Raw genomic sequence first — 21814 nt, 5'->3', positions numbered from 1 at the left:
ACATTTACCTCTTAGTCAGGTGATCTCAGGGACTGAAGTTTGGTCCAATATGATTCACCACTTGACCACCAGGGGGCAAAATCCAAAAACCTTAAAAATGTGATTATTCCTTAACTTCTTGCCCGATTGCCACCAATTTGATATCATGGGTACATCTAACCACCATACAGTATATGTCACACAGGTTTTTAATTTGACCTTCTTGTCAAGGTCACAGAGGTCAAATGGCGTAAATTCGCCGTCAGGCCGTAACTATGGCACGTTTCTTAACTGCAATGACTATTGATCACAAATTAAGTACACATGTACCCCTTGGTCAGGTGATCTCAGGTATCGAAGTTTGGTGCGATCTGATTTGCCGTTTGGCCTCCAGGGAGGGGGCCAAATCCTAAATTCTTCAAAATGCCATTATTCCTAGTAATGACTTGCCCGATTGGCACCAATTTTATATCATAGGTACATCTAATTCTAACAACCATTCGATGTGTCACCCGGGTCTTCTTTGATTTGACCTACTTTGCAAGGTCACAGAGGTCGAATGTACTGTAAATTGGCCATTTTGGGGAAATTGTAATTGCTTGGACCTACATCAAACCTAACACTACATGACACAATACAATGCTCTTTATCCATCTTTCCTCCACATTAGGTGAGCACAATGGCCCTGGCCATTTCATTTCTTCAAAGCATGTGGCGATACGGCATTCTCCAGCAACGGCCATGCCAAATCACAGTATGCTATAATACACCTTGAGCTACACAAGCGTCGAAGAGTGCTGTGGGGACTCCCATATTTCAGATGGAATTCTACGTGCAATACAACGTCAAGTAGCGCGCCTTTGGTCAATCGGATGTCCGGGAAACCAGCGCGTCATGGATGACGTGAGGCGTTGCTACACGCCGCGGCTGGACCAATGAACCTCGAGGCCTTCTGTCAATTATTCATGGACCGGCAGTCGTTCGACGGTTGAATTTCTGACGTCAAATCGAGGGGTTACGACCTGTTTGGAGGCCTATAACAGCGGAAAACTTATATAAATGTATTAATGAGGCATGTCATTGGAATCTAGGAAGCTTTAGGGATCGGGTGATCACAATCATTAACTCACCACAAAAGTTCGGCTGTCCGACATTCCAAAACAGAAGAAGCTAGGAAAACAAAGAGCATTGCGGACTGATCAGCGATCTCTCTTCTGATTGGTTGAAAGAAATCAAAAAATTCTGACACGTCATCTGCTCGCTGTAGACTTTTCCGCGTAAATGACTTGTGAAACCAACATCAATACCACGCGCCTGACTTGACGCAGTCGGTGTTATTCTTCTTACGCTAGAAGGCGTAAATCATAAGTAAAAAGTATCAGATTGGTTGTATATTGTGAAGAATTTAAAACACTTTCTGATGGTGTATTGTGTTTATAAATTCAAACTCAGGAATAATAAGGAGAAACACTCTTTTACAGTGAGGTGTTGTTTATTGAACCGGTAATGTCACAATCCAATACATAAATTACGTGTTAGTGGTAATTCTATTCTTACTATGTGCCCTAGATCGTTCTTAACTTGTACATGTTGTACAAATATGCCTCTTAGCAAGTCTGACCCAAACGACCAATTACAATCCAGATTCTATTCCAAATGTGGCCACCAGGGGGCAAAGGTTAAAAAATCATCAATGATGTCAAAAGCACCCATCATGTCCGAGTCCATTTTTGTTCCATGTCGAAAGGTGAGGACAATGGCCACTTGGGTTAACTTACCAGTACCTGAATAATCCCTTTCATCAGACAAATGGGATGTCTTCAAATCCATGCATTGATTCCTTGGGTCGAATGTTGCCTTAACCCATTAGGCGCCGTATCGCCCTATACCGCCCTGTTCATTTTGTGCCATATCGACCTAAGCCGCCCTGAAGTTTAGAGGCCGTTATGGAATACTTGTGGCGACAACAACCAAACACCAACATCGATTCCAGGTGGCTGGCATCCTAATCATCATAATTCATGCATTTTCTTCATATGGTCGTGTGGAACGATTGAGTGTATTTTGAAGTTGAAGTTTGGGTGCCCGAGGTTTGACCTAGCTTACTGCGACACAGAAATTCTATTGTAAGCGTACTTTGTGTACAATGGCGAATCATCTATTGTCCATTCAAGATGTGTTGGCGAACCTTGACGAGAGTGATTATGATGCCAATGAGAGTGGGGATGATGAGGAGGACCCCTGTGGGGACCGGGGGGGGGGGTCAGATATGGATGTCGATGGGGGTTATGACGAAATTGACGAAGTAAGTTTTGCTCAAGTTTTCGTGCATGCTTTCTTGCCATTTGACGCCAATTTCAAACTAAAGCAGACGATCTGTGTTTGGGTTGATTTTATCGTTGTGTAGTGATTGAGGGTGTGGTTGGGAGTGTGGGGGGGGGGGGTGCCCTGCCATGCCCCCAAGATAGCTAAAGGTGTTGCAGGTGCATTGTTTTGGTTTTATTCACTGTAATGATGATGAGGTGAGGTGGAGTTGGGGTAATCTGTAAGCTGTAACTAATGTTGCCGACATGTACCCAACAATTCATGCCTATACAGGCAATATGGGCACCAAAATTAAATTTCATTGATTTTTGGTCATGGTCCGGGTCAGGGAGGGTTAATTTTCGCTTTTTTTTACATTTTTGAAGAAAAATATATTGTAACATGTCCATCATGTTCTAAGGATCAAAATAAATATTACTTGTAATACATCATCTCCAACTTGTTCTATCTCATTTGTGCAAAAACCAAAGCATGGTCGAAAATGTGAAAAACTGCAAAAACCTCTGAGAGAAAAGCTGCATTTAATTTTAGACGTCTGGCGCCTAATGGGTTAAATGAATCTTTCTCCAAATGGTATATTTGTCGGTGTAGGATTCCTATTTCAGTCTTTAGCACGGGTGTGATGCAGGCAAGAGTGTTTTCTACTTACCCTTGTGGTTGACCTTATTCATCTCAAATGAATTATTCTCTTTCAGGGTTGGGGTGTGCGAACCATAACTCTTGTTGACAATGGTAGGATCTCATATTCAAACCCTGTCCGCCAGTCATTGTTTACCTTTGATGATTGCCTCCATGGCGGCAAACCTAAAGCACAGGCGGCTGCAGAATCGCTCAAAAAGATATTTCCAGGACTAGTAAGTATATTGACATTGCAGCTGTTGTAACTGTCCGGTCCACAGAAGCTTCGAATCCATAAGATCTTCATGATGGTGCCCATATTGATTTCCAATTTCAACTCGATAGCTGGGTAATGCCATGGCCGTTTGATTCCAACTTTCCCCTGTTCATTGACAGTCAGTACAGGGTGCATTTTTGGCTCACCGTTAGGGGAGTCTATACGATAGCCCTGTGTCCGTCCTCGTCGTCCTATCCTGTGTGGCACGTTTCTTAACCGTTTGTGCTATGAACTTGAAACTTTGTACACATTATGACCTAGGTCACATGACCTCTGACAGCCAATTTCGGTCCGGTCTGATTCTTCACCTGGCCACAAGGGGGCTAAAACCAAAAACTTAAAAAATGCGATAACTCGTTTATTACTGATTTGTTTTTGCTAAATATTTTATGGTGGGTACCCCTAGCAAGGATACATCACATATCATACGGGTTTTTGATTTGACCTACTTGTCAAGGTCACAGAGGTCAAACTCTAAAATTTCACCGATAGTGGCACGTTTTGTCTTTATTCGTCCTATAGTCTTTAAATTTGGTATGTAGACACCTGTTACGTAGCTCTACATGTTGACAAAAATCAGGTCGATGTGGTGTACTTTTCAAGGTCAAATGGTGTGAATTGGCCGTTTGTGTGTAAAGATGGCACATTTCTTAACCACTAAAGCTATGAAATTTAAACTTGGTACACATATAACCCCCTAGGTCAGATGACCTGTGACACTGATTTTCGGTCCTGTCTGATTCTTAACTTGGCCACCGGGGGGCCAAAATCAAAAATTTCAATAGTGCCATATCTCGCTATTACGGATTAGCTTTTGATGAAAATTTTATGGTAGATACTTCTAGCAAGGATACATCACATATGATACGGGTTTTTGATTTGACGTACTTGTCAAGGTCACAGAGGTCAAATGGCGTAAATTTGAGCGTAACTGTGGAACGTTTGTTAACCCCTAAGGCTATGAACTTGAGACTTTGTACAAAGGACCCCCTAGGTCAGCTGACCTCTGACCCTGATTTCAGTCCGGTCTGATTCTCGACTTGGCCACCGGGGGGCCAAAAGTGAAAACCTACAAAGTGTGATATCTCGCTTATTAGTGATTCGTTTTCAATAACATTTTTATGGTAGGTTCTCCTAGCAAGGATACATCACATATCATATGAGTTTTTGATTTGACCTGCTTTTCAAGGTCACAGAGGTCAAATGCCGTAAATTGGTCGTTTGATTGTAACTATGGCACGTTTCTTAACCACTAAAGCTATGAACTTGAAATTTGGTACACATGACTCCCTACGTCATGTAACCTCGGACAGCAAATTTCGATCTGATCTGGTACTCAACTTGGCTACCAGGAGGCCAAAACTAAAATAGGTAAAAAGTGCAATATCTCGTTTATTAGTGACTTGTTTTTGATGATATTATTATGGTACTTGCTCTAAGCAACGATACATCACATGTCATACCTATATACTATACATGTACAATGTTTCTTAACCTGGATGAATTCCAAAGCACCAAATATCTATACGGTGAGCACAATGGTCCCTGGCCATTTCATTTCCAATGCTTTCTTTTGTGGCCGCTATGGCAGTCACTTTCAATTTTGTTTCCGGCTCGATAACTGGCAACGCCATGGCCGTTCCATTTCAACTTTGTGCGGTACATTGGTGGTCTCCGGAGGACGACTGAAAACATTTCCATCACAACAACACTTCCTTTCGTTCCCTCTAATTTTCCGGTTCAGCAAACACCAACCACAATTCCCTCTTGATCACACACACGGACAACACACGGTTGCGGTCATATGCCTTGCTTTGCATTGAATATTGTTATGTGTTGTATATTAAACTCGCCTGGAGAAATGTGGTGACTGGAAGTCGCACATTCCATGCATATTGACAACTGAACGGCCCCATTGTACATCTTTACCCTACTTAGCTATCGACTTGAAACTTGGTGCATATGTTCCCCTATAACATGACACCAGGGAGACTAATTTCAGTGGTTTGATTCTTGATTTTGCCACTAAGTGGGTAAAACCAAAAACACCAAAAGTGCTGCCGTATTTTTCAGCCTATAAAACTAGGCATGGGAATCTTCCGGATTTTTCTGGTTTTTGGGAGGCCAAAAAATTGGGTCCTGAGATTCCTGCAGAAATGCAATAAGAAGTGAGGGGGGTGGGGGGTTGATACAGGTATCTGGTAAGTCCACGTAAAATATCCGTCATTGGGTTATCCTTATTTGGTCACGCTCATCTCGTGGCATTCGTACTTTCGTTCATTGGTGGTAGTCCCTGGTCATTGGTCATTATGCAGTGCAACCTGGCATCCACATGACTTTAGGCATCCATCCTTCAATCTATTCATCCATCCATCCGTGGACAAATTGGGCATTTTGTAACCGTAAGACAGAGGCACTTCAAATCTGGCTGCAGGGATGAACAGGCAATGATATGCTGCTGACAGAAAATTCAGCATAATTCGACTGAAATTCAGTTCACCAGGGGCCAAAAGTGTAAATTACAAAACACTTTTGGTTGCTTTATTCCAGTAGATAGAAGCTGGAAATTAAGTTGAAGAGATCTGCATGATATAGAAGTTTTTATATGAAATATATTAGTTTCGATTTATATCACCAGTTGATGGTACTGAGCAAAAATGTCGTTTGACCCAGTTGAAATTCCCGCCACGAACTGACATACATTTGCATCCCTGCTAGAACGCTGAGTGTGCTGGATTTGCTCCAACGCAATGTAGGATGTACAGTGACTTTTGAACATGGAAGTTAATAGTGGCAGAGAGGATTAGGCAGGAGATCTTGCCGTTTGGCATTGTGCATGTTTGCCTGCCCGCTGACGTATGATCGAGAAAATCGCGACCTTTTTATATAGCTCACCTCTGGGGAGCTTTTACGATACCGCGGCCTCCGTCGCCGTCTGTTAGCAGAGCACATTTCGTCACCGCTAAGGCTAGATGGCTAAAACTTGGTGTGATGGTAGCTTAGGGCAATATGCCCAGATGTATTTTTAGCTCAGCTGAAAAGCTGAGCTATTCATATGAGTAAATGGTAGAATGAGTGTCCGTCTGTCTGTCTGTCTGTCTGTCTGTCTGTCTGTCTGTCTGTCTGTCTGTCTGTCTGTCTGTCTGTCTGTCCGTTAAACAGGCACGTTTCAAAACTATGGCGGATAGGCGATAGATTTTCCCTCTGAGGCGTTGAGACCCTTCAGGACTCCTGAATAGACCAAATGTGGGTCCGGCAGGATGAGCGGTTTGGGCACTAGGTGGCACCGAGCGAAATTTTCCAAAAACTTTTCCAGCAGCTGATTTCTCAGTTGGGGATCATGAATCAAATCTAATTTTATAGAGCAAAGCGTTCTCTTTCATTATCAATAGGCGTAGTTCATGAATTTCTCACCAGGTGGTGTTACTGGCGCAATTTAGTGAGCACCCCCCAAGAAGAGCATTTTAAATTTCGCGCGAGTTATCCCACGTCCAATCACACATGCAGCGAACGTCACGTCTCGAGTCTGCGCAGTTCAGACGTAAGGAGACCATGCTATGGAATAGATCGCTTTCTGTCAATTCAGAGGTAAGTTCTCATTAAATTCACAATTTCATAGGCGATAATATTTGGCTGCTTGTGTTATTGCATGTTGATGACATTAGGGAAGGCTTGGATTGTTTAATTGGATGTGATTAATTTGAAATAGTTCGTCGACGATCGTTGAAAAACGATCTGCGAAATGCAGCTTGGTTGGTCTGAGAAACGATGTCAAAGTCCGGCTTTAAATCATGGATTTCTCAACAAATAACTCTTGTCACATAGCAGAACTAATGTGAATAAACAAGACAATAATAAACATCGTTCTGATATCATCGGGTAAGGTTGCCAATGTACATAAACAGTGTAATTGAGGATCGACGCCAGTGATTTGAAATGTCAACAAACAATAAATGCGATATGATACACACTGACACTTGCACACTGTACATAGCACAATGCTTCAAACGGGGCCGATTCATCACTCTTATCACAATGTATTCCCAATCATATCAATGAACTTCCTTGATCATTCGGCCCTAGCGCCTTATCAGTTGTTGTTGGCCTTGTATTTGATATAAAACTTGGCTAGCTTACCTATTCTATCAAAATTAAAATGTTATCTCCTCATCATGTTTTGCAGGACAGGAATGATCTGCAGCTGCATTTGAACATATTTGGTGACCACATCTCAAAGATGACCAAGAGAGAGGATCGAGCTATGACTTTGCACATCCCATCGACTTCGGTGTTCACCAGTGCAATCATCAGAAGAGCCAGGCAATTCTAGTATTCAAGTATTTCATTCTGTAATACTTACCTCAAAATTTACTAAATAAAGAAAACCGCATGTGGCAGTTGGTTAAAAAAATCAAGTCTATCTGTTTAAAGTTTTTACTTGCTATCATTATTATCAACATTTCAATGGTGGCATTCTGCTAAGGTTTGTTAAGAGTTTCACTTGACTTAAGCAGGGTGTACACTAGTAAAATATTAGCAACATTTTACCAACATTTTACCAACATTTGACCAACATTTTTACAACAATTTTGCAACAAGCCCTTCAAGGCCCTGTGTTCACTAGCAACAAAATTGCAACAAATTAGCAACATTTTTACAACATGTTGGTAAATTGTTGCAAACTTTTTAGTGGGAACAAAGGGAAACAGGTATTTTGGAGGGAAAATGGATGATTCCAAGGAGAGAAGATGTGTTTTGAGTGCTTCTGCAGCAATTTTAGCTGTCATTGTTGAGAGACGGAAGAGGCGGCGAAATAACCAAAGAGAATATGGACCAGGCCCTGGATCAAAATGAGGGTGGATGATGGGGCATACCACTGCCTGTTAAGGCCGCGTATCCATAGGGTATGCCCTTGTGTAGTGTGGCGTTATGGCGTAACAGCCTTGTGACCTGGCACTATGCCCTGAGTCTCCATTGGATATTCCTTTTTGGTCATGTAGGCCTTTGTAGTCCTCATTTCGCAACGGTCAATCGCGTTTATCCGCACGCTGTCATTATTTCAGAAGACAATTTCTTATGAATATTGAAAATGAAAATACAAGTAACTTGTATTTTCACTTGCAACATCAAATTGACATGTACATGTATATAAAACCTGACTTTTAAGCAACAAATTACAGGTTCGTGCTTGTTATGATAATCATCAGTTTCGGGGTCCCAGAGTAGTTCCCGTTGATGAACCTCTTGAATTAATTTCGCCTCAGACATTGCTTCCGTGTTGTTCACTCGCAAAAGAATGGACATGTTCAATCCCAATATGGGCCTATATTCCCAATCCACAGTGCATATATGCCCGCAATGTGACACGGCATAACCTATGGGAACGATCAATAACACCAACGAAGGTTCATTGTCCGTGTGGCGCGCCAGGCGGTAAAAAGGGAATGTTGTGCAGGGCACGGAACAGCCTATGGATACGCAGCCTAAAGGAGTTGCGGCTGACTGACAAGCCGTCACAAAAACTTCTAGAAAAGGTTTCATCACCCTACGAAGCAAGACACTCACTTGAGAGTTGCTATACCTGCTTCTTGTTCAAGTCACATGAACTCCGGTAGATCACATGACGCAAATCCTATTTCTGATTGGCTGAAGAGTTTGCAACATTTTTACAACATGCAACAAAGAATTGCAATGCATTTAATTTGCAACAATTTTACAACATGTTGTAAGACGCGTTTTGCTCTGTACACACTTTTTGCAACATTTGTTGCAACTGGAAATGTAAAAATGTTCCTAATATTTTACTAGTGTACACAGGCCTTTAGGCAATAATAGAGTTGGGTAGAGCATTTTGTTAATGTTACCCTTTTAGTTAGGGAAACTGGTGCCTTCTGCATTAGGTGGACCCCACTTACTCATCTGTCAGACCGGCCTCACATGTCGGCATTAGAGTTTAAGGTCCAGTCTGCGAGATTTACCCATTTCTACCCAGCCAAAAGCGGGTGATTGGGCTAGTCTCTCCATGTGATTCAATTCGCATGGATTCTTGTGTCCCGGTGCTGAAAGGATCCCTCCACAAGGGCAGACTACATCCGGTGGCACTGAAGTATGGAAGAAAGACAGAAGACGACCAATTTGCGAAAAGGATCATCATCATCATCATCATGGTAACAGCTGAGGATGAATCATGTTGCTGTGTGTAGAATTGATGGTCCAATATTGGTTAGGTTATCTGTTTGCGCACACATTGCAAGGGTGGAGCTTGCTTGAAGTAGATTGCGCCAGTCTACCGTAATTCACTGTTACACATCCAGAAGCTAATATCCTTAGGCTTTGAGACCTTAGTTTAGTAGAGTTTGACGAGTAATGTAATATATACGAACAACGCAGCAACAACTCAGCTGAGCGCCAGGCCCTTGGGCCTCTTGTTCTTTTTCACGATATGACCTACTTTCTGGCCTCCAGGCGGCCATCTTGGAAATTGGTTTTGCCTTTTGAAGCTAATGGTTGTACATAGAGTGACAAAATTTTTATGGTGGGTATATTTGATAAGGTTAAATGACACGTCGCCCAGGTCTTTGATTTGACCTATTTTTCAAGTTCACGGAGGTCCAAGTTCACTAAATCACCCATAGGTGGCAGGTTTTGTTTCTATTTGAGCTAGAAGGTTAGAGGACATGTGAGGTCATGTATCTTTGGACCCTCTGCACAAATAATTAGTCCTGCTCGGACTTCAAATATGACCACAAGGCGGCCGTCTTGAAAATTAAACAAAGTCGGATTGCAACCAAATTTCATGTGATTGTATATATAATGACTCCAGATGTCTTTAAGTTCTTATTTCTTCTCTTTATTCACCAAAAATCATCACATTAACTGAAAACATAAATGTTACAATCATAAGACAAAGTCACATCCTACGAAACTGTGAAACTGTCCTCAGAGACAACAACCTTGAGGTGCTGCCACCTGTGCCAATTTTACCGGAACTAAAAAAATACAGTATTGATTACTGATTGAATGAAACTGAGACAAGGACAACCAAAATGTGTCCACAGTAACTTACAAAAAAACCAACATAGGCCCGCAAACTGCCTGACAGAGCTACAGTACTCATGCCACTTGTCCCTGCACTGGTCCCAGGTCCTGGTGCTAGTCCCAAGTGCAGTGACAGCAAGGGCAATGCCCTCCCACACCTTCTGCTTTTTCGCATTGGTTTCCACATTTGTCTTTTTGTTAAGGAGGATACCAAAATTCTCCTCAACCATCTCCGCAAGCATAGCTTTTTCGTCAGGGCTCCAATTCTCGGATCGGGCCCTTTTTTTGTTTTGTTGAGCAGAGCTCAGGGGGTTTGATTTGTTTAAATCGGCCATGTTTGCTTTCATGGGAAGTGAGATTTTGGGGAATTATGGAAGATAGCAAGGGTTCAGCCACTGGATAGTTAGCGAGGGGATGAAAAGCATTTTGAACAACTCAAAGTTAGCAACCGGATAACTAGCGGCCGGATAGCATTTTTAGCGACCGGCTAGTGCTAGCGACCGGCTAACTTAGCGGGGGCTTTGAACAACCGGGCCATGATGTTTATATATTTGGATTTACCTCAAAAGCTGGACCCAACTTGGAAGAAAAGGTTAATCAAGGTCCAAAAAAATAAAAAACATGCGTTCCTCTGCAAAAGTCTATAACGAAGCGACAACCACGATTAAAACTGTACGGATTGTTCCAAAATAAAGTGAATCACAACCCATGGTTGTTACACCGGCCCTCCTAATTATGGAGATGAAATATATTGTTCGAAGTAATTAGCATTCCTTTAAATTTAAATGTCACAACAGTCTAAACCTCCAACAATGTCACAACCTTTGTGACTGGACGCACAAACACAAGAGTTCCTTGTTTCTTTCAATGCACCACACGAATTAGTCCCTTGTCGTCCTCATCGACCTGAATGATCCTGCCCATTGGCCACTGGTTTCTTGGAGCATTATCCGTAATCGAGACAATGTCATTGACAGACATATTTCTCCGTGGTTGCAACCATTTTTAGCTCAGCTGAAAAGCTGAGCTATTCATATGAGTAAATGGTAGAATGAGTGTCCGTCTGTCTGTCTGTCTCTCTGTCTGTCTGTCTGTCCGTTAAACAGGCACGTTTCAAAACTATGGCGAATAGGCGATAGATTTTCCCTCTGAGGCGTTGAGACCCTTCAGGACTCCTGAACAGACCAAATGTGGGTCCGGCAGGATGAGCGGTTTGGCCACTAGGTGGCACCGAGCGAAATTTTCCAAAAACTTTTCCAGCAGCTGATTTCTCAGTTGGGGATCATGAATCAAATCTAATTTTATAGAGCAAAGCTTTCTCTTTCATTATCAATAGGCGTAGTTCATGAATTTCTCACCAGGTGGTGTTACTGGCGCAATTTAGTGAGCATTTTAAATTTCGCGGGAGTTATCCCACGTCCAATCACACATGCAGCGAACGTCACGTCTCGAGTCTGCGCAGTTCAGACGTAAGGAGACCATGCTATGGAATAGATCGCGTTCTGTCAATTCAGAGGTAAGTTCTCATTAAATTCACAATTTCATAGGCGATAATATTTGGCTGCTTGTGTTATTGCATGTTGATGACATTAGGGAAGGCTTGGATTGTTTAATTGGATGTGATTAATTTGAAATAGTTCGTCGACGATCGTTGAAAAACGATCTGCGAAATGCAGCTTGGTTGGTCTGAGAAACGATGTCAAAGTCCGGCTTTAAATCATGGATTTCACAACAAATAACTCTTGTCACATAGCAGAACTAATGTGAATAAACAAGACAATAATAAACATCGTTCTGATATCATCGGGTAAGGTTGCCAATGTACATAAACAGTGTAATTGAGGATCGACGCCAGCGATTTGAAATGTCAACAAACAATAAATGCGATATGATACACACTGACACTTGCACACTGTACATAGCACAATGCTTCAAACGGGGCCGATTCATCACTCTTATCACAATGTATTCCCAATCATATCAATGAACTTCCTTGATCATTCGGCCCTAGCGCCTTATCAGTTGTTGTTGGCCTTGTATTTGATATAAAACTTGGCTAGCTTACCTATTCTATCAAAATTAAAATGTTATCTCCTCATCATGTTTTGCAGGACAGGAATGATCTGCAGCTGCATTTGAACATATTTGGTGACCACATCTCAAAGATGACCAAGAGAGAGGATCGAGCTATGACTTTGCACATCCCATCGACTTCGGTGTTCACCAGTGCAATCATCAGAAGAGCCAGGCAATTCTAGTATTCAAGTATTTCATTCTGTAATACTTACCTCAAAATTTACTAAATAAAGAAAACCGCATGTGGCAGTTGGTTTAAAAAATCAAGTCTATCTGTTTAAAGTTTTTACTTGCTATCATTATTATCAACATTTCAATGGTGGCATTCTGCTAAGGTTTGTTAAGAGTTTCACTTGACTTAAGCAGGGTGTACACTAGTAAAATATTAGCAACATTTTACCAACATTTTACCAACATTTTACCAACATTTTACCAACATTTTACCAACATTTTACCAACATTTTACCAACATTTTTACAACAATTTTGCAACAAGCCCTTCATTCAAGGCCCTGTGTTCACTAGCAACAAAATTGCAACAAATTAGCAACATTTTTACAACATGTTGGTAAATTGTTGCAAACTTTTTAGTGGGAACAAAGGGAAATAGGTATTTTGGAGGGAAAATGGATGATTCCAAGGAGAGAAGATGTGTTTTGAGTGCTTCTGCAGCAATTTTAGCTGTCATTGTTGAGAGACGGAAGAGGCGGCGAAATAACCAAAGAGAATATGGACCAGGCCCTGGATCAAAATGAGGGTGGATGATGGGGCATACCACTGCCTGTTAAGGCCGTGTATCCATAGGGTATTCCCTTGTGTAGTGTGGCGTTATGGCGTAACAGCCTTGTGACCTGGCACTATGCCCTGAGTCTCCATTGGATATTCCTTTTTGGTCATGTAGGCCTTTGTAGTCCTCATTTCGCAGCGGTCAATTGCGTTTATCCGCACGCTGTCATTATTTCAGAAGACAATTTCTTATGAATATTGAAAATGAAAATACAAGTAACTTGTATTTTCACTTGCAACATCAAATTGACATGTACATGTATATAAAACCTGACTTTTAAGCAACAAATTACAGGTTCGTGCTTGTTATGATAATCATCAGTTTCGGGGTCCCAGAGTAGTTCCCGTTGATGAATCTCTTGAATTAATTTCGCCTCAGACATTGCTTCCGTGTTGTTCACTCGCAAAAGAATGGACATGTTCAATCCCAATATGGGCCTATATTCCCAATCCACAGTGCATATATGCCCGCAATGTGACACGGCATAACCTATGGGAACGATCAATAACACCAACGAAGGTTCATTGTCCGTGTGGCGCGCCAGGCGGTAAAAAGGGAATGTTGTGCAGGGCACGGAACAGCCTATGGATACGCAGCCTAAAGGAGTTGCGGCTGACTGACAAGCCGTCACACAAAAACTTCTAGAAAAGGTTTCATCACCCTACGAAGCAAGACACTCACTTGAGAGTTGCTAGACCTGCTTCTTGTTCAAGTCACATGAACTCCGGTAGATCACATGATGCAAATCCTATTTCTGATTGGCTGAAGAGTTTGCAACATTTTTACAACATGCAACAAAGAATTGCATTGCATTTAATTTGCAACAATTTTACAACATGTTGTAAGACGCGTTTTGCTCTGTACACACTACGCAACATTTTTGCAACATTTGTTGCAACTGGAAATGTAAAAATGTTCCTAATATTTTACTAGTGTACACAGGCCTTTAGGCAATAATAGAGTTGGGTAGAGCATTTTGTTAATGTTACCCTTTTAGTTAGGGAAACTGGTGCCTTCTGCATTAGGTGGACCCCACTTACTCATCTGTCAGACCGGCCTCACACGTCGGCATTAGAGTTTAAGGTCCAGTCTGCGAGATTTACCCATTTCTACCCAGCCAAAAGCGGGTGATTGGGCTAGTCTCTCCATGTGATTCAATTCGCATGGATTCTTGTGTCCCGGTGCTGAAAGGATCCCTCCACAAGGGCGGACTACATCCGGTGGCACTGAAGTATGGAAGAAAGACAGAAGACGACCAATTTGCGAAAAGGATCATCATCATCATCATCATGGTAACAGCTGAGGATGAATCATGTTGCTGTGTGTAGAATTGATGGTCCAATATTGGTTAGGTTATCTGTTTGCGCTCACATTGCAAGGGTGGAGCTTGCTTGAAGTAGATTGCGCCAGTCTACCGTAATTCACTGTTACACATCCAGAAGCTAATATCCTTAGGCTTTGAGTCCTTAGTTTAGTAGAGTTTGACGAGTAATGTAATATATACGAACAACGCAGCAACAACTCAGCTGAGCGCCAGGCCCTTGGGCCTCTTGTTGTCTTTCTTGGAGCAACAAGACGTATTCCTGTCTCCATCTTCGCCAGAAAACCTCCGTGAGATGCTGAATCTGCCTCCACCTCTGCCTTACATACAAATCCCTTTCAACAAACTCTCCCGGTGAAAACTCTGGATCTGTCTGCAGAATCAACAAATGGTTGGGTGGTTGCGCTTCTGACTCATTTGGATCATCCGATGCAACTGTTATTGGTCTGCTGTTTATGATTGACTCTACCTCACAAAATAAGGTTTGCAATCCTTCATCATCTGTTCGAACCGCCTGTTCCTTCATGACACCATAAAGAACCTTCCTAGTGACCCGGATAAGTCGTTCCCAGACACCACCATGATGCGAGGCGGTGGGAGCATTGAACACCCACTCAATGCCCTCCTGTTGAAGTGTGGCGTGCATTTTATCCTGGTTCCACTCTTGCAATGGCCTCTTTAGTTCTGCCTTGGCACCCACTAAGTTCGTACCATTGTCTAAACGTAACCATTTCACTGAACCTCGCCTGGCATTAAAATGTCTTATAGCATTGATGCAAGAACTCATATCCAATGAACAGGCTAACTCAAGATGTACTCCTCTTGTTGCGAAACACATAAATAGTCCTCCATATCGTTTGATTGTGGTATTCTGTCCTCGTTTGATCTCAAAAGGTCCGAAATAATCCATGCCAGATCTGGTAAATGCCTTTCACCGCCCATAAGTCTCTGAACTGGTAATTCTGCCATCTTCTGCTCACCCACTTTTGCTCTATAACGCCTACTGGTAACACACTTGGTAATCATTGTTCCTATGAGCTTGGTTTCTCTAGCCACCCAGTACTTCTTTCGAAATACTGACAGAACCATATTTCACCCCACATGCCCGTGGGTCCTATATGAGTACGGTCACCACAGATTGTCTCGGCAGAAGAATGGGATGTTTTGTCTCTACAGGTACAGTAGCTCTAGCAAGACTTCCATCAACTCTTATCAGACCCAAGTCGTCTCAGAACGGGTCTAATTTATGGATGCTTGTCCCCTTTACTTTCATATCCTCAGCTAGATATCGATCTTGTTCGAAACGTACTATCGCCATCTCCGCTTTGTTCAGCTCATCCATCGTCAATCTCTTGGTATCCTTAGTAACATTTGGTATTCAAAACAGTCTCACCAGGCCTGGGATGTTTTCCTCTGAAAACTCTTCTCAAATTACCCATGCCACAATTCTTTTCAGTTTAATCCAACTAGGAAATCTGCTGAAGAGAGAGTCTACAGTAGTATGAGCTTCACTGACCACTGTGACTGCTGCACTAACCCTTTTGAGCTCTGGGTCATCCATGGGCAAGCTACTCGAAAGTTCTGTTCTAGGCCACTCTGATTCGTCTTTCTGCAAGAAATCTGGTCCTCTGAGCCACATTTGTGTACCAGCCTCGTTTTTCAAACTAAGGCCCCTTGATGCAGCATCAGCAGGGTTCTCCTTCGTGGGAACATAGCTCCACTGACTTGGTTGGCTTCCTTCATGGATAGTTGTCAGTCTATTGGCCACAAACGTATGAAAACGGGTAGCTGAATTCCGAATATAGTGCAACACTGACATGCTATCAGTCCAGTACCTAATGTCATGAAAGTTGTAATCCATCTCCTGGATTATCAGATGTCCGAACTTTACTGCAGTAGCGGCTGCAGTAAGCTCCATGCGCGGTATTGTGATCTTTTTTAACGGCGCGACTCTTGCTTTGCCCATCAAAAGCTCACAACTGATTTGTCCTTTGGTGTTGACCATCCTTACTTAAGCAGTAATGCCATAGCCTTGAGTACTAGCATCCGTGAACACGTGTAATTAGCACACCATAACATTTTCGAATCCTGATGGCTTTAGGCATCTCAGTATTGCCAATTTTTCTAACATTGTCAACTCTTGTACCCAACTTAACTATTTTTGAAGCTCACAGTCTGGAATCGAAACCATCCCATCCCACCTGCTCAACTTGGCCACCAGGAGGCCAAAACTAAACAAGGTAAAAAGTGCAATATTTCGCTTATAAGTGACTTGTTTTCGATGATGTTTTTATGGTAGGTACTCCAAGCAACGATACATCACATGTCATACCAACTTTGGTTTGACCTATATACTATACTATACATGTTGCATGTTTCTTTACCAGGATGAATTCCTAACCACCGAATATCTTTTCGGTGAGCACAAGGCCCTTGGCCGTTTCATTTGACTCAGAAGTCCTGCAACAGGCCTGCTATCAAATAATAATACCAGAGTTTTTTTATTCGACCGGTCAGATAGCATAAATTGACTGTAATTGGTTTCCAGAGCGTATCTCCGTAACCAGAAATGGTAGGCATTTCATCTTTTGGTGATTTGGAGGTTTTATGGTGCCATAGTGCCTTATGGCACCTTTTGATGATTTTTGAACTACGCTTGGCCCCAGGGAGCAGGCGCTTCATGTAAAAAAATACTTTTGGCTATATCTCATGAACTCTGCTTGCTAAAATCATGAAATTTTTACTCTGGACACTGCCCATGAGAGTACATCACATGATACCTGGGTTTTTTATTTGACCTACGTTTCAAGGTCACAGGGGTCAAGTAGTGTAAATTGACCGTAAATGGTTTCCGGAGCATATTCCGGTGCATATCTCCATCGCTATAGAAGCTCGGCTTTTCATCTGTCGGTGTTTTGAAGGTCTCTATATGGTGCCTTTGTGCCTTTCGTCAGTTTTGACGATTTTCGAACTACGCTTGGTTAACTCTTGATGCTGGAATTTTCATCATTAAGTTATATGATGGTCTTATGGTGCCATTGTGTACTTTGGCACTTTTGCTCATCAGCCAAAAAGGTCCCCTTTTCTCACAAACTACTTTTAGCTATATCTCAGAAATGATGCACATAGTCCACTAAGCTAACTTTACTATCATGTCACCTTTAGCGCGTGTGGGCTAAGGGGTTATGCTTGCATTGTGATGCTATTTTTATAACATTGTTCAAAATTCTCATCTAATTCACAAACGATCCTTCTAATCTGATCTTTGTTGTAAGTGACTGACGAGTACGATTCTGCATATCTATCTGCAAACCTTTCTGCTACGGACTTCGCATAGGTCAAATGGCGTAAATAGGCTGTTTGAGTGTAATTATGGCACGTTTCTTAACCGCAAAAGCTATAAACTTTAAATGTTGATACACATGACGTCACCCTACGTCATGTAACCTCACCCTACGTCATGTAACCTCAGACACCGAATAAATAATCCAATGTATGAAACAGTGTTACTGTTATCTCCTTGAGGTTTCAGGAGCCTGATAAAGGAATTGAGAATAGTCCATTAATCTAATGAATCTGATCTGATGAGGGCAGCAACAGCTTATCATAACTCAGTGCAGTTCTATAATGTCAGCTACATGAGCTCATTATCCAGTCAAGAAAGACTTTCACATTTAATTCAAAGTCTAGTCCTCATCCTAGCTGAGATCTGCCTCATCATCGCTGAGGTCTGGCATGTCGACAAACAACACTCCATCGTTGTAACCCTCTACTTCATCCTTGGGGAGTTCTGCAGGGTCCATCAGTACCGCTTCACCACCCTCCATTAAGACCTTAAATCAAAACCATGACCAATAATATCAATTGTTTCTTACAGTCATTCAACCTTCGCCTTATTAAGAAATCGAACGCACCCTGTATTGCCCAACCTTTGTTGCCTGATAGTGGCTATCATGTTCTCATGACCCCAGATCTAGCAGCAATCTCTCGCTTACATAATCAAAAGAGTATTGCTGACTATAGCCGCACTTACACCACCTGAAAATGGACCACCAATCTTGGTTCGGGAACCAATGCCGCACCATCGAAAATCCACCAAGCGCTTACACCAGCGCTGCAGCTAGTTATAAAATCCGGCTACAGATGGCGCGCAAACAATAAGCAGAACGCGGAAAGCCTTGGCAGAAAGCGCCATTTCGAAAGCGCCGCCTGGAGCCGAACCATCTAACTAGCTAATTGCCGAACCATTTGCGCGTACACCACGACAAAGCCGAGCTTTTAACAAGCCGAGCGAATTTGGACCATCAAGCTTGGTGGGACAAATTCGCTCGGCAATTTGTATCGGCAATGGATTGCCGAACCAATTTGTCGCGGCAATGTGGTGGTGTAAGTGCAATTGGTCCACCAATATTTCGTGGTGTAAGCGCAGCTTATAAAACAGGTTAATTGACGTCTCATGTACTACATGTATTACCTACTGCAAATTATTGCAAGGTGGGATGAGCTATACTGATAGCGAGCTTTGGCAGCACGTTTTTGGTGAACATTTTTGATTTGACCTAATTTTCAAGGTCACAGATGTCAATTGGTGTAACTATGGCATGTTTCTTAACCGCTAAGGCTATAAACTTGAAATTTGGTACACAAGACTCTCTATGTCATGTCACCTCTGACACTGAATTACGGTCCGATCAGATTCTTGACTTGGCCAGAAGTGGAACCTAAAAAGTGTGATATCTCTCTTATGAGTGACTCGTTTTCGATAAAATAATCATGGTAGGTTCTCCTAGCAAGGATACATCACATATCGGGTTTTCGATTTGACCAAATTTTCAAGGTCACATAGGTCAAATGGCGTAAATTGGCCATTTCAGTGCAATTATGGCATGTTTCTTAACCGCAATAGTTGGTACACATGACTCCCTACGTCATGTTACCTCGGACACCAAATTTCGATCCGATCTGATTCTCGACTTGGCCGCCAGGAGGCCAAAACTAAAAATGGGAAAAAGTTCAATATCTCGCTTACAAGTGACTTGTTTTCGATTATATTTTTATGGTAGGTACTCCAAGCAACAATACATTACATGTCATATCAACTTTGGATTGACCTATATACTATACATGTAGCATTTTTCTTAACCTGGAAGAATTCCTGACAATCAAATATCTAGAGGGTGAGCACAATGTATGCCCTTGCTGGAGTATTGCTTTCTGCTCTATTAGTTTTAGCTCAGCTGACGAAGTCAGCGGAGCTAGTCAAATAGCTATTCGATTGGTGTCCGTCCTTCCACCCATCCTGCCATCCTTCCATCCAGCCATCTGTAGACAAAGTTGGGCATTTTGTAATCATACAACCGAGGCACTTCAAATCTAGTCTTGCTTATAAACACCGCAGAAAATGTTGCTTACGGAAAAAAATTTGGGCGATTCGACTCAAATTCAGCTCCCCAGGGGGCAAAATGCGTAAATGAAAAAACAATTTTTTGACGCTCTATTCCAGTAGATAAAAGCTTGAAATAAAGTTGAAAAGGTCTTCATGATACAGAAGTTTTGATATAAAATAGAATAGTGTCGATTTATATCACCAGTTGGCGGTAGTGAGCAAAACTGTTGTTTGACCCCGGATGACCCCGCTTTAAATTTCCCGCCGGTTACCTGGAGTACTATCATCAAGAAAATGGCGGTGACCTTTTTATTTCTACCGGAGCGATGATTTTGTAAGTGACAAATTTTCTTTTTAAGCCTTAACGGAAACGTATTTTGGTACGAAACTTTACACGTTTATAGAAAAGATCAACGAGAATGTGTTCAAATGCCCTCACAACGATGAGTTCAACAGAATTTGGTCAAAACAACCTTCGAATGGAGTCAACTTTCTTTGCGAAATTGAAGCGACGACCTCATTATTTATCGTAATTTATGCAGATCTTGAGTCCAGCTGATGGGCGATGTTTTGATTTGTGTTCAAACTATTGGAAACTTCGGAAATTAGTTCTATTAGTTCTACTATTCTGTAGGAGTATATTATAGCCGGTATCAGGACACTTCCCCCCTGGACATTTGCCCCCCAGACTTCTGCCCCCGGACTTCTGCCCCCCTAGGACATCTGCCCCCCGGATTTTTGCCCCCCGGACATTAGCCCCCCTAGGACTTCTGCCTCCCTAGGACATCTGCCCCCCGGATTTTTGCCCCCCGGACATTAGCCCCCCTATGACTTCTGCCCCCTAGGACATCTGCCCCCGGACATTTGCCCCCCCCGGACATTAGCCCCCATAGGATTTCTGAATACATCTTTTCTATTTATAGTAACGATAATTCTATATATAGTAACGTCGCGGAATGCTATTCCGATGCTTGTGAAGGGATAGGCTTGCGTAGCTAAGCCCGAATAAAAAAAAAGTTAGTTGGCGTCCCCCTTCCTACCCGACAAAGTGCTCGAGAGCAAAAAAAAATGTATAGTGCATTTTACACTAGAATGTACACCTACCCGGATTTTATCATGATTCAGATTTTTTTTTATTTGCTCAGCAGCTATATTTTCAGCCTTAAAATGAATTAAAAAAAACAAAAACACCTCCCCCTACCCACCTCCTCCCAGAAGCAAGGACGCTAACCAGCTTTTTTTTAAAGTGGCCTAATGATACTCCTTTTCTGAGAAATGCCTCTGTCATACAATGTTTCTGTAAATCTATTTTTAGTACATGTACATGTATATCTGATGTTTTGAAACGTGTTTGTTGTTTGATTAAAATAGAAAACTTCACATGACACCTCCGTCTCCTTCCACCATCACAACCAATCAAGAAATGAAGTTATAGTACAGGTCAAAGAAGGTAATCATTATTTAAATTATTTTGTGCTGAAAATTACTGAAGGTTGGCCTACCTGCTACCTTCAGTAATTCTGCTACCTTCAGTAATTTTCATTTAAAAGAAATACAGCAATCCTTACCATTCTTACATTTGACCTATGGATTGCCCTGGAGTAATGCACATAAGTATGCTCTTAAATCTATTAATACAGGCCAAAGCTGATCATCCTGCTACTCTTGGACTGACCGACTCATCCAAGTTCTCTTTGACTGTCCCCGGTGGTAAATGTCCGGGGGGCAGACGTCCTAGGGGGGCAGAAGTCCTATGGGGGCTAATGTCCGGGGGGAAAATGTCCGGGGGGCAGATGTCCTAGGGGGGCAGAAGTCCTATGGGGGCTAATGTCCGGGGGGAAAATGTCCGGGGGGCAGATGTCCTAGGGGGGCAGAAGTCCTATGGGGGCTAATGTCCGGGGGGAAAATGTCCGGGGGGCAGATGTCCTAGGGGGGCAGAAGTCCTAGGGGGGCTAATGTCCGGGAGGCAAAAATCCGGGGGGAAAGATCCGGGGGGCAGATGTCCGGG

At 42.4% G+C, this 21814-nt stretch overlaps 1 protein-coding gene across 4 annotated transcripts in view; it reads left to right on the top strand.

Annotated features, from left to right (window-relative positions):
• The window catches only part of LOC135491759 (ubiquitin-like modifier-activating enzyme ATG7), a 380340-nt gene that overhangs the window by 215908 nt on the left and 142618 nt on the right, over positions 1-21814 (top strand). For all 4 annotated transcript variants that reach the window (XR_010447875.1, XM_064777886.1, XM_064777888.1 and 1 more), the window contains exon 10: positions 3000-3158. Coding sequence is in view for 3 of the 4 variants with exons in the window: in XM_064777886.1 (XP_064633956.1) it covers positions 3000-3158 (159 nt within the window). In the remaining variant the exon portion in view is untranslated. The remainder of the gene's footprint in view (positions 1-2999; positions 3159-21814) is intronic.

This window comes from Lineus longissimus, chromosome 7 (assembly GCF_910592395.1).
Source record: "Lineus longissimus chromosome 7, tnLinLong1.2, whole genome shotgun sequence".
Classification (NCBI taxonomy): Eukaryota; Metazoa; Nemertea; class Pilidiophora; order Heteronemertea; family Lineidae; genus Lineus; species Lineus longissimus.
Note: the sequence above shows the minus strand (reverse complement) of the source record. Positions and strands in the feature narration are given on the sequence as shown.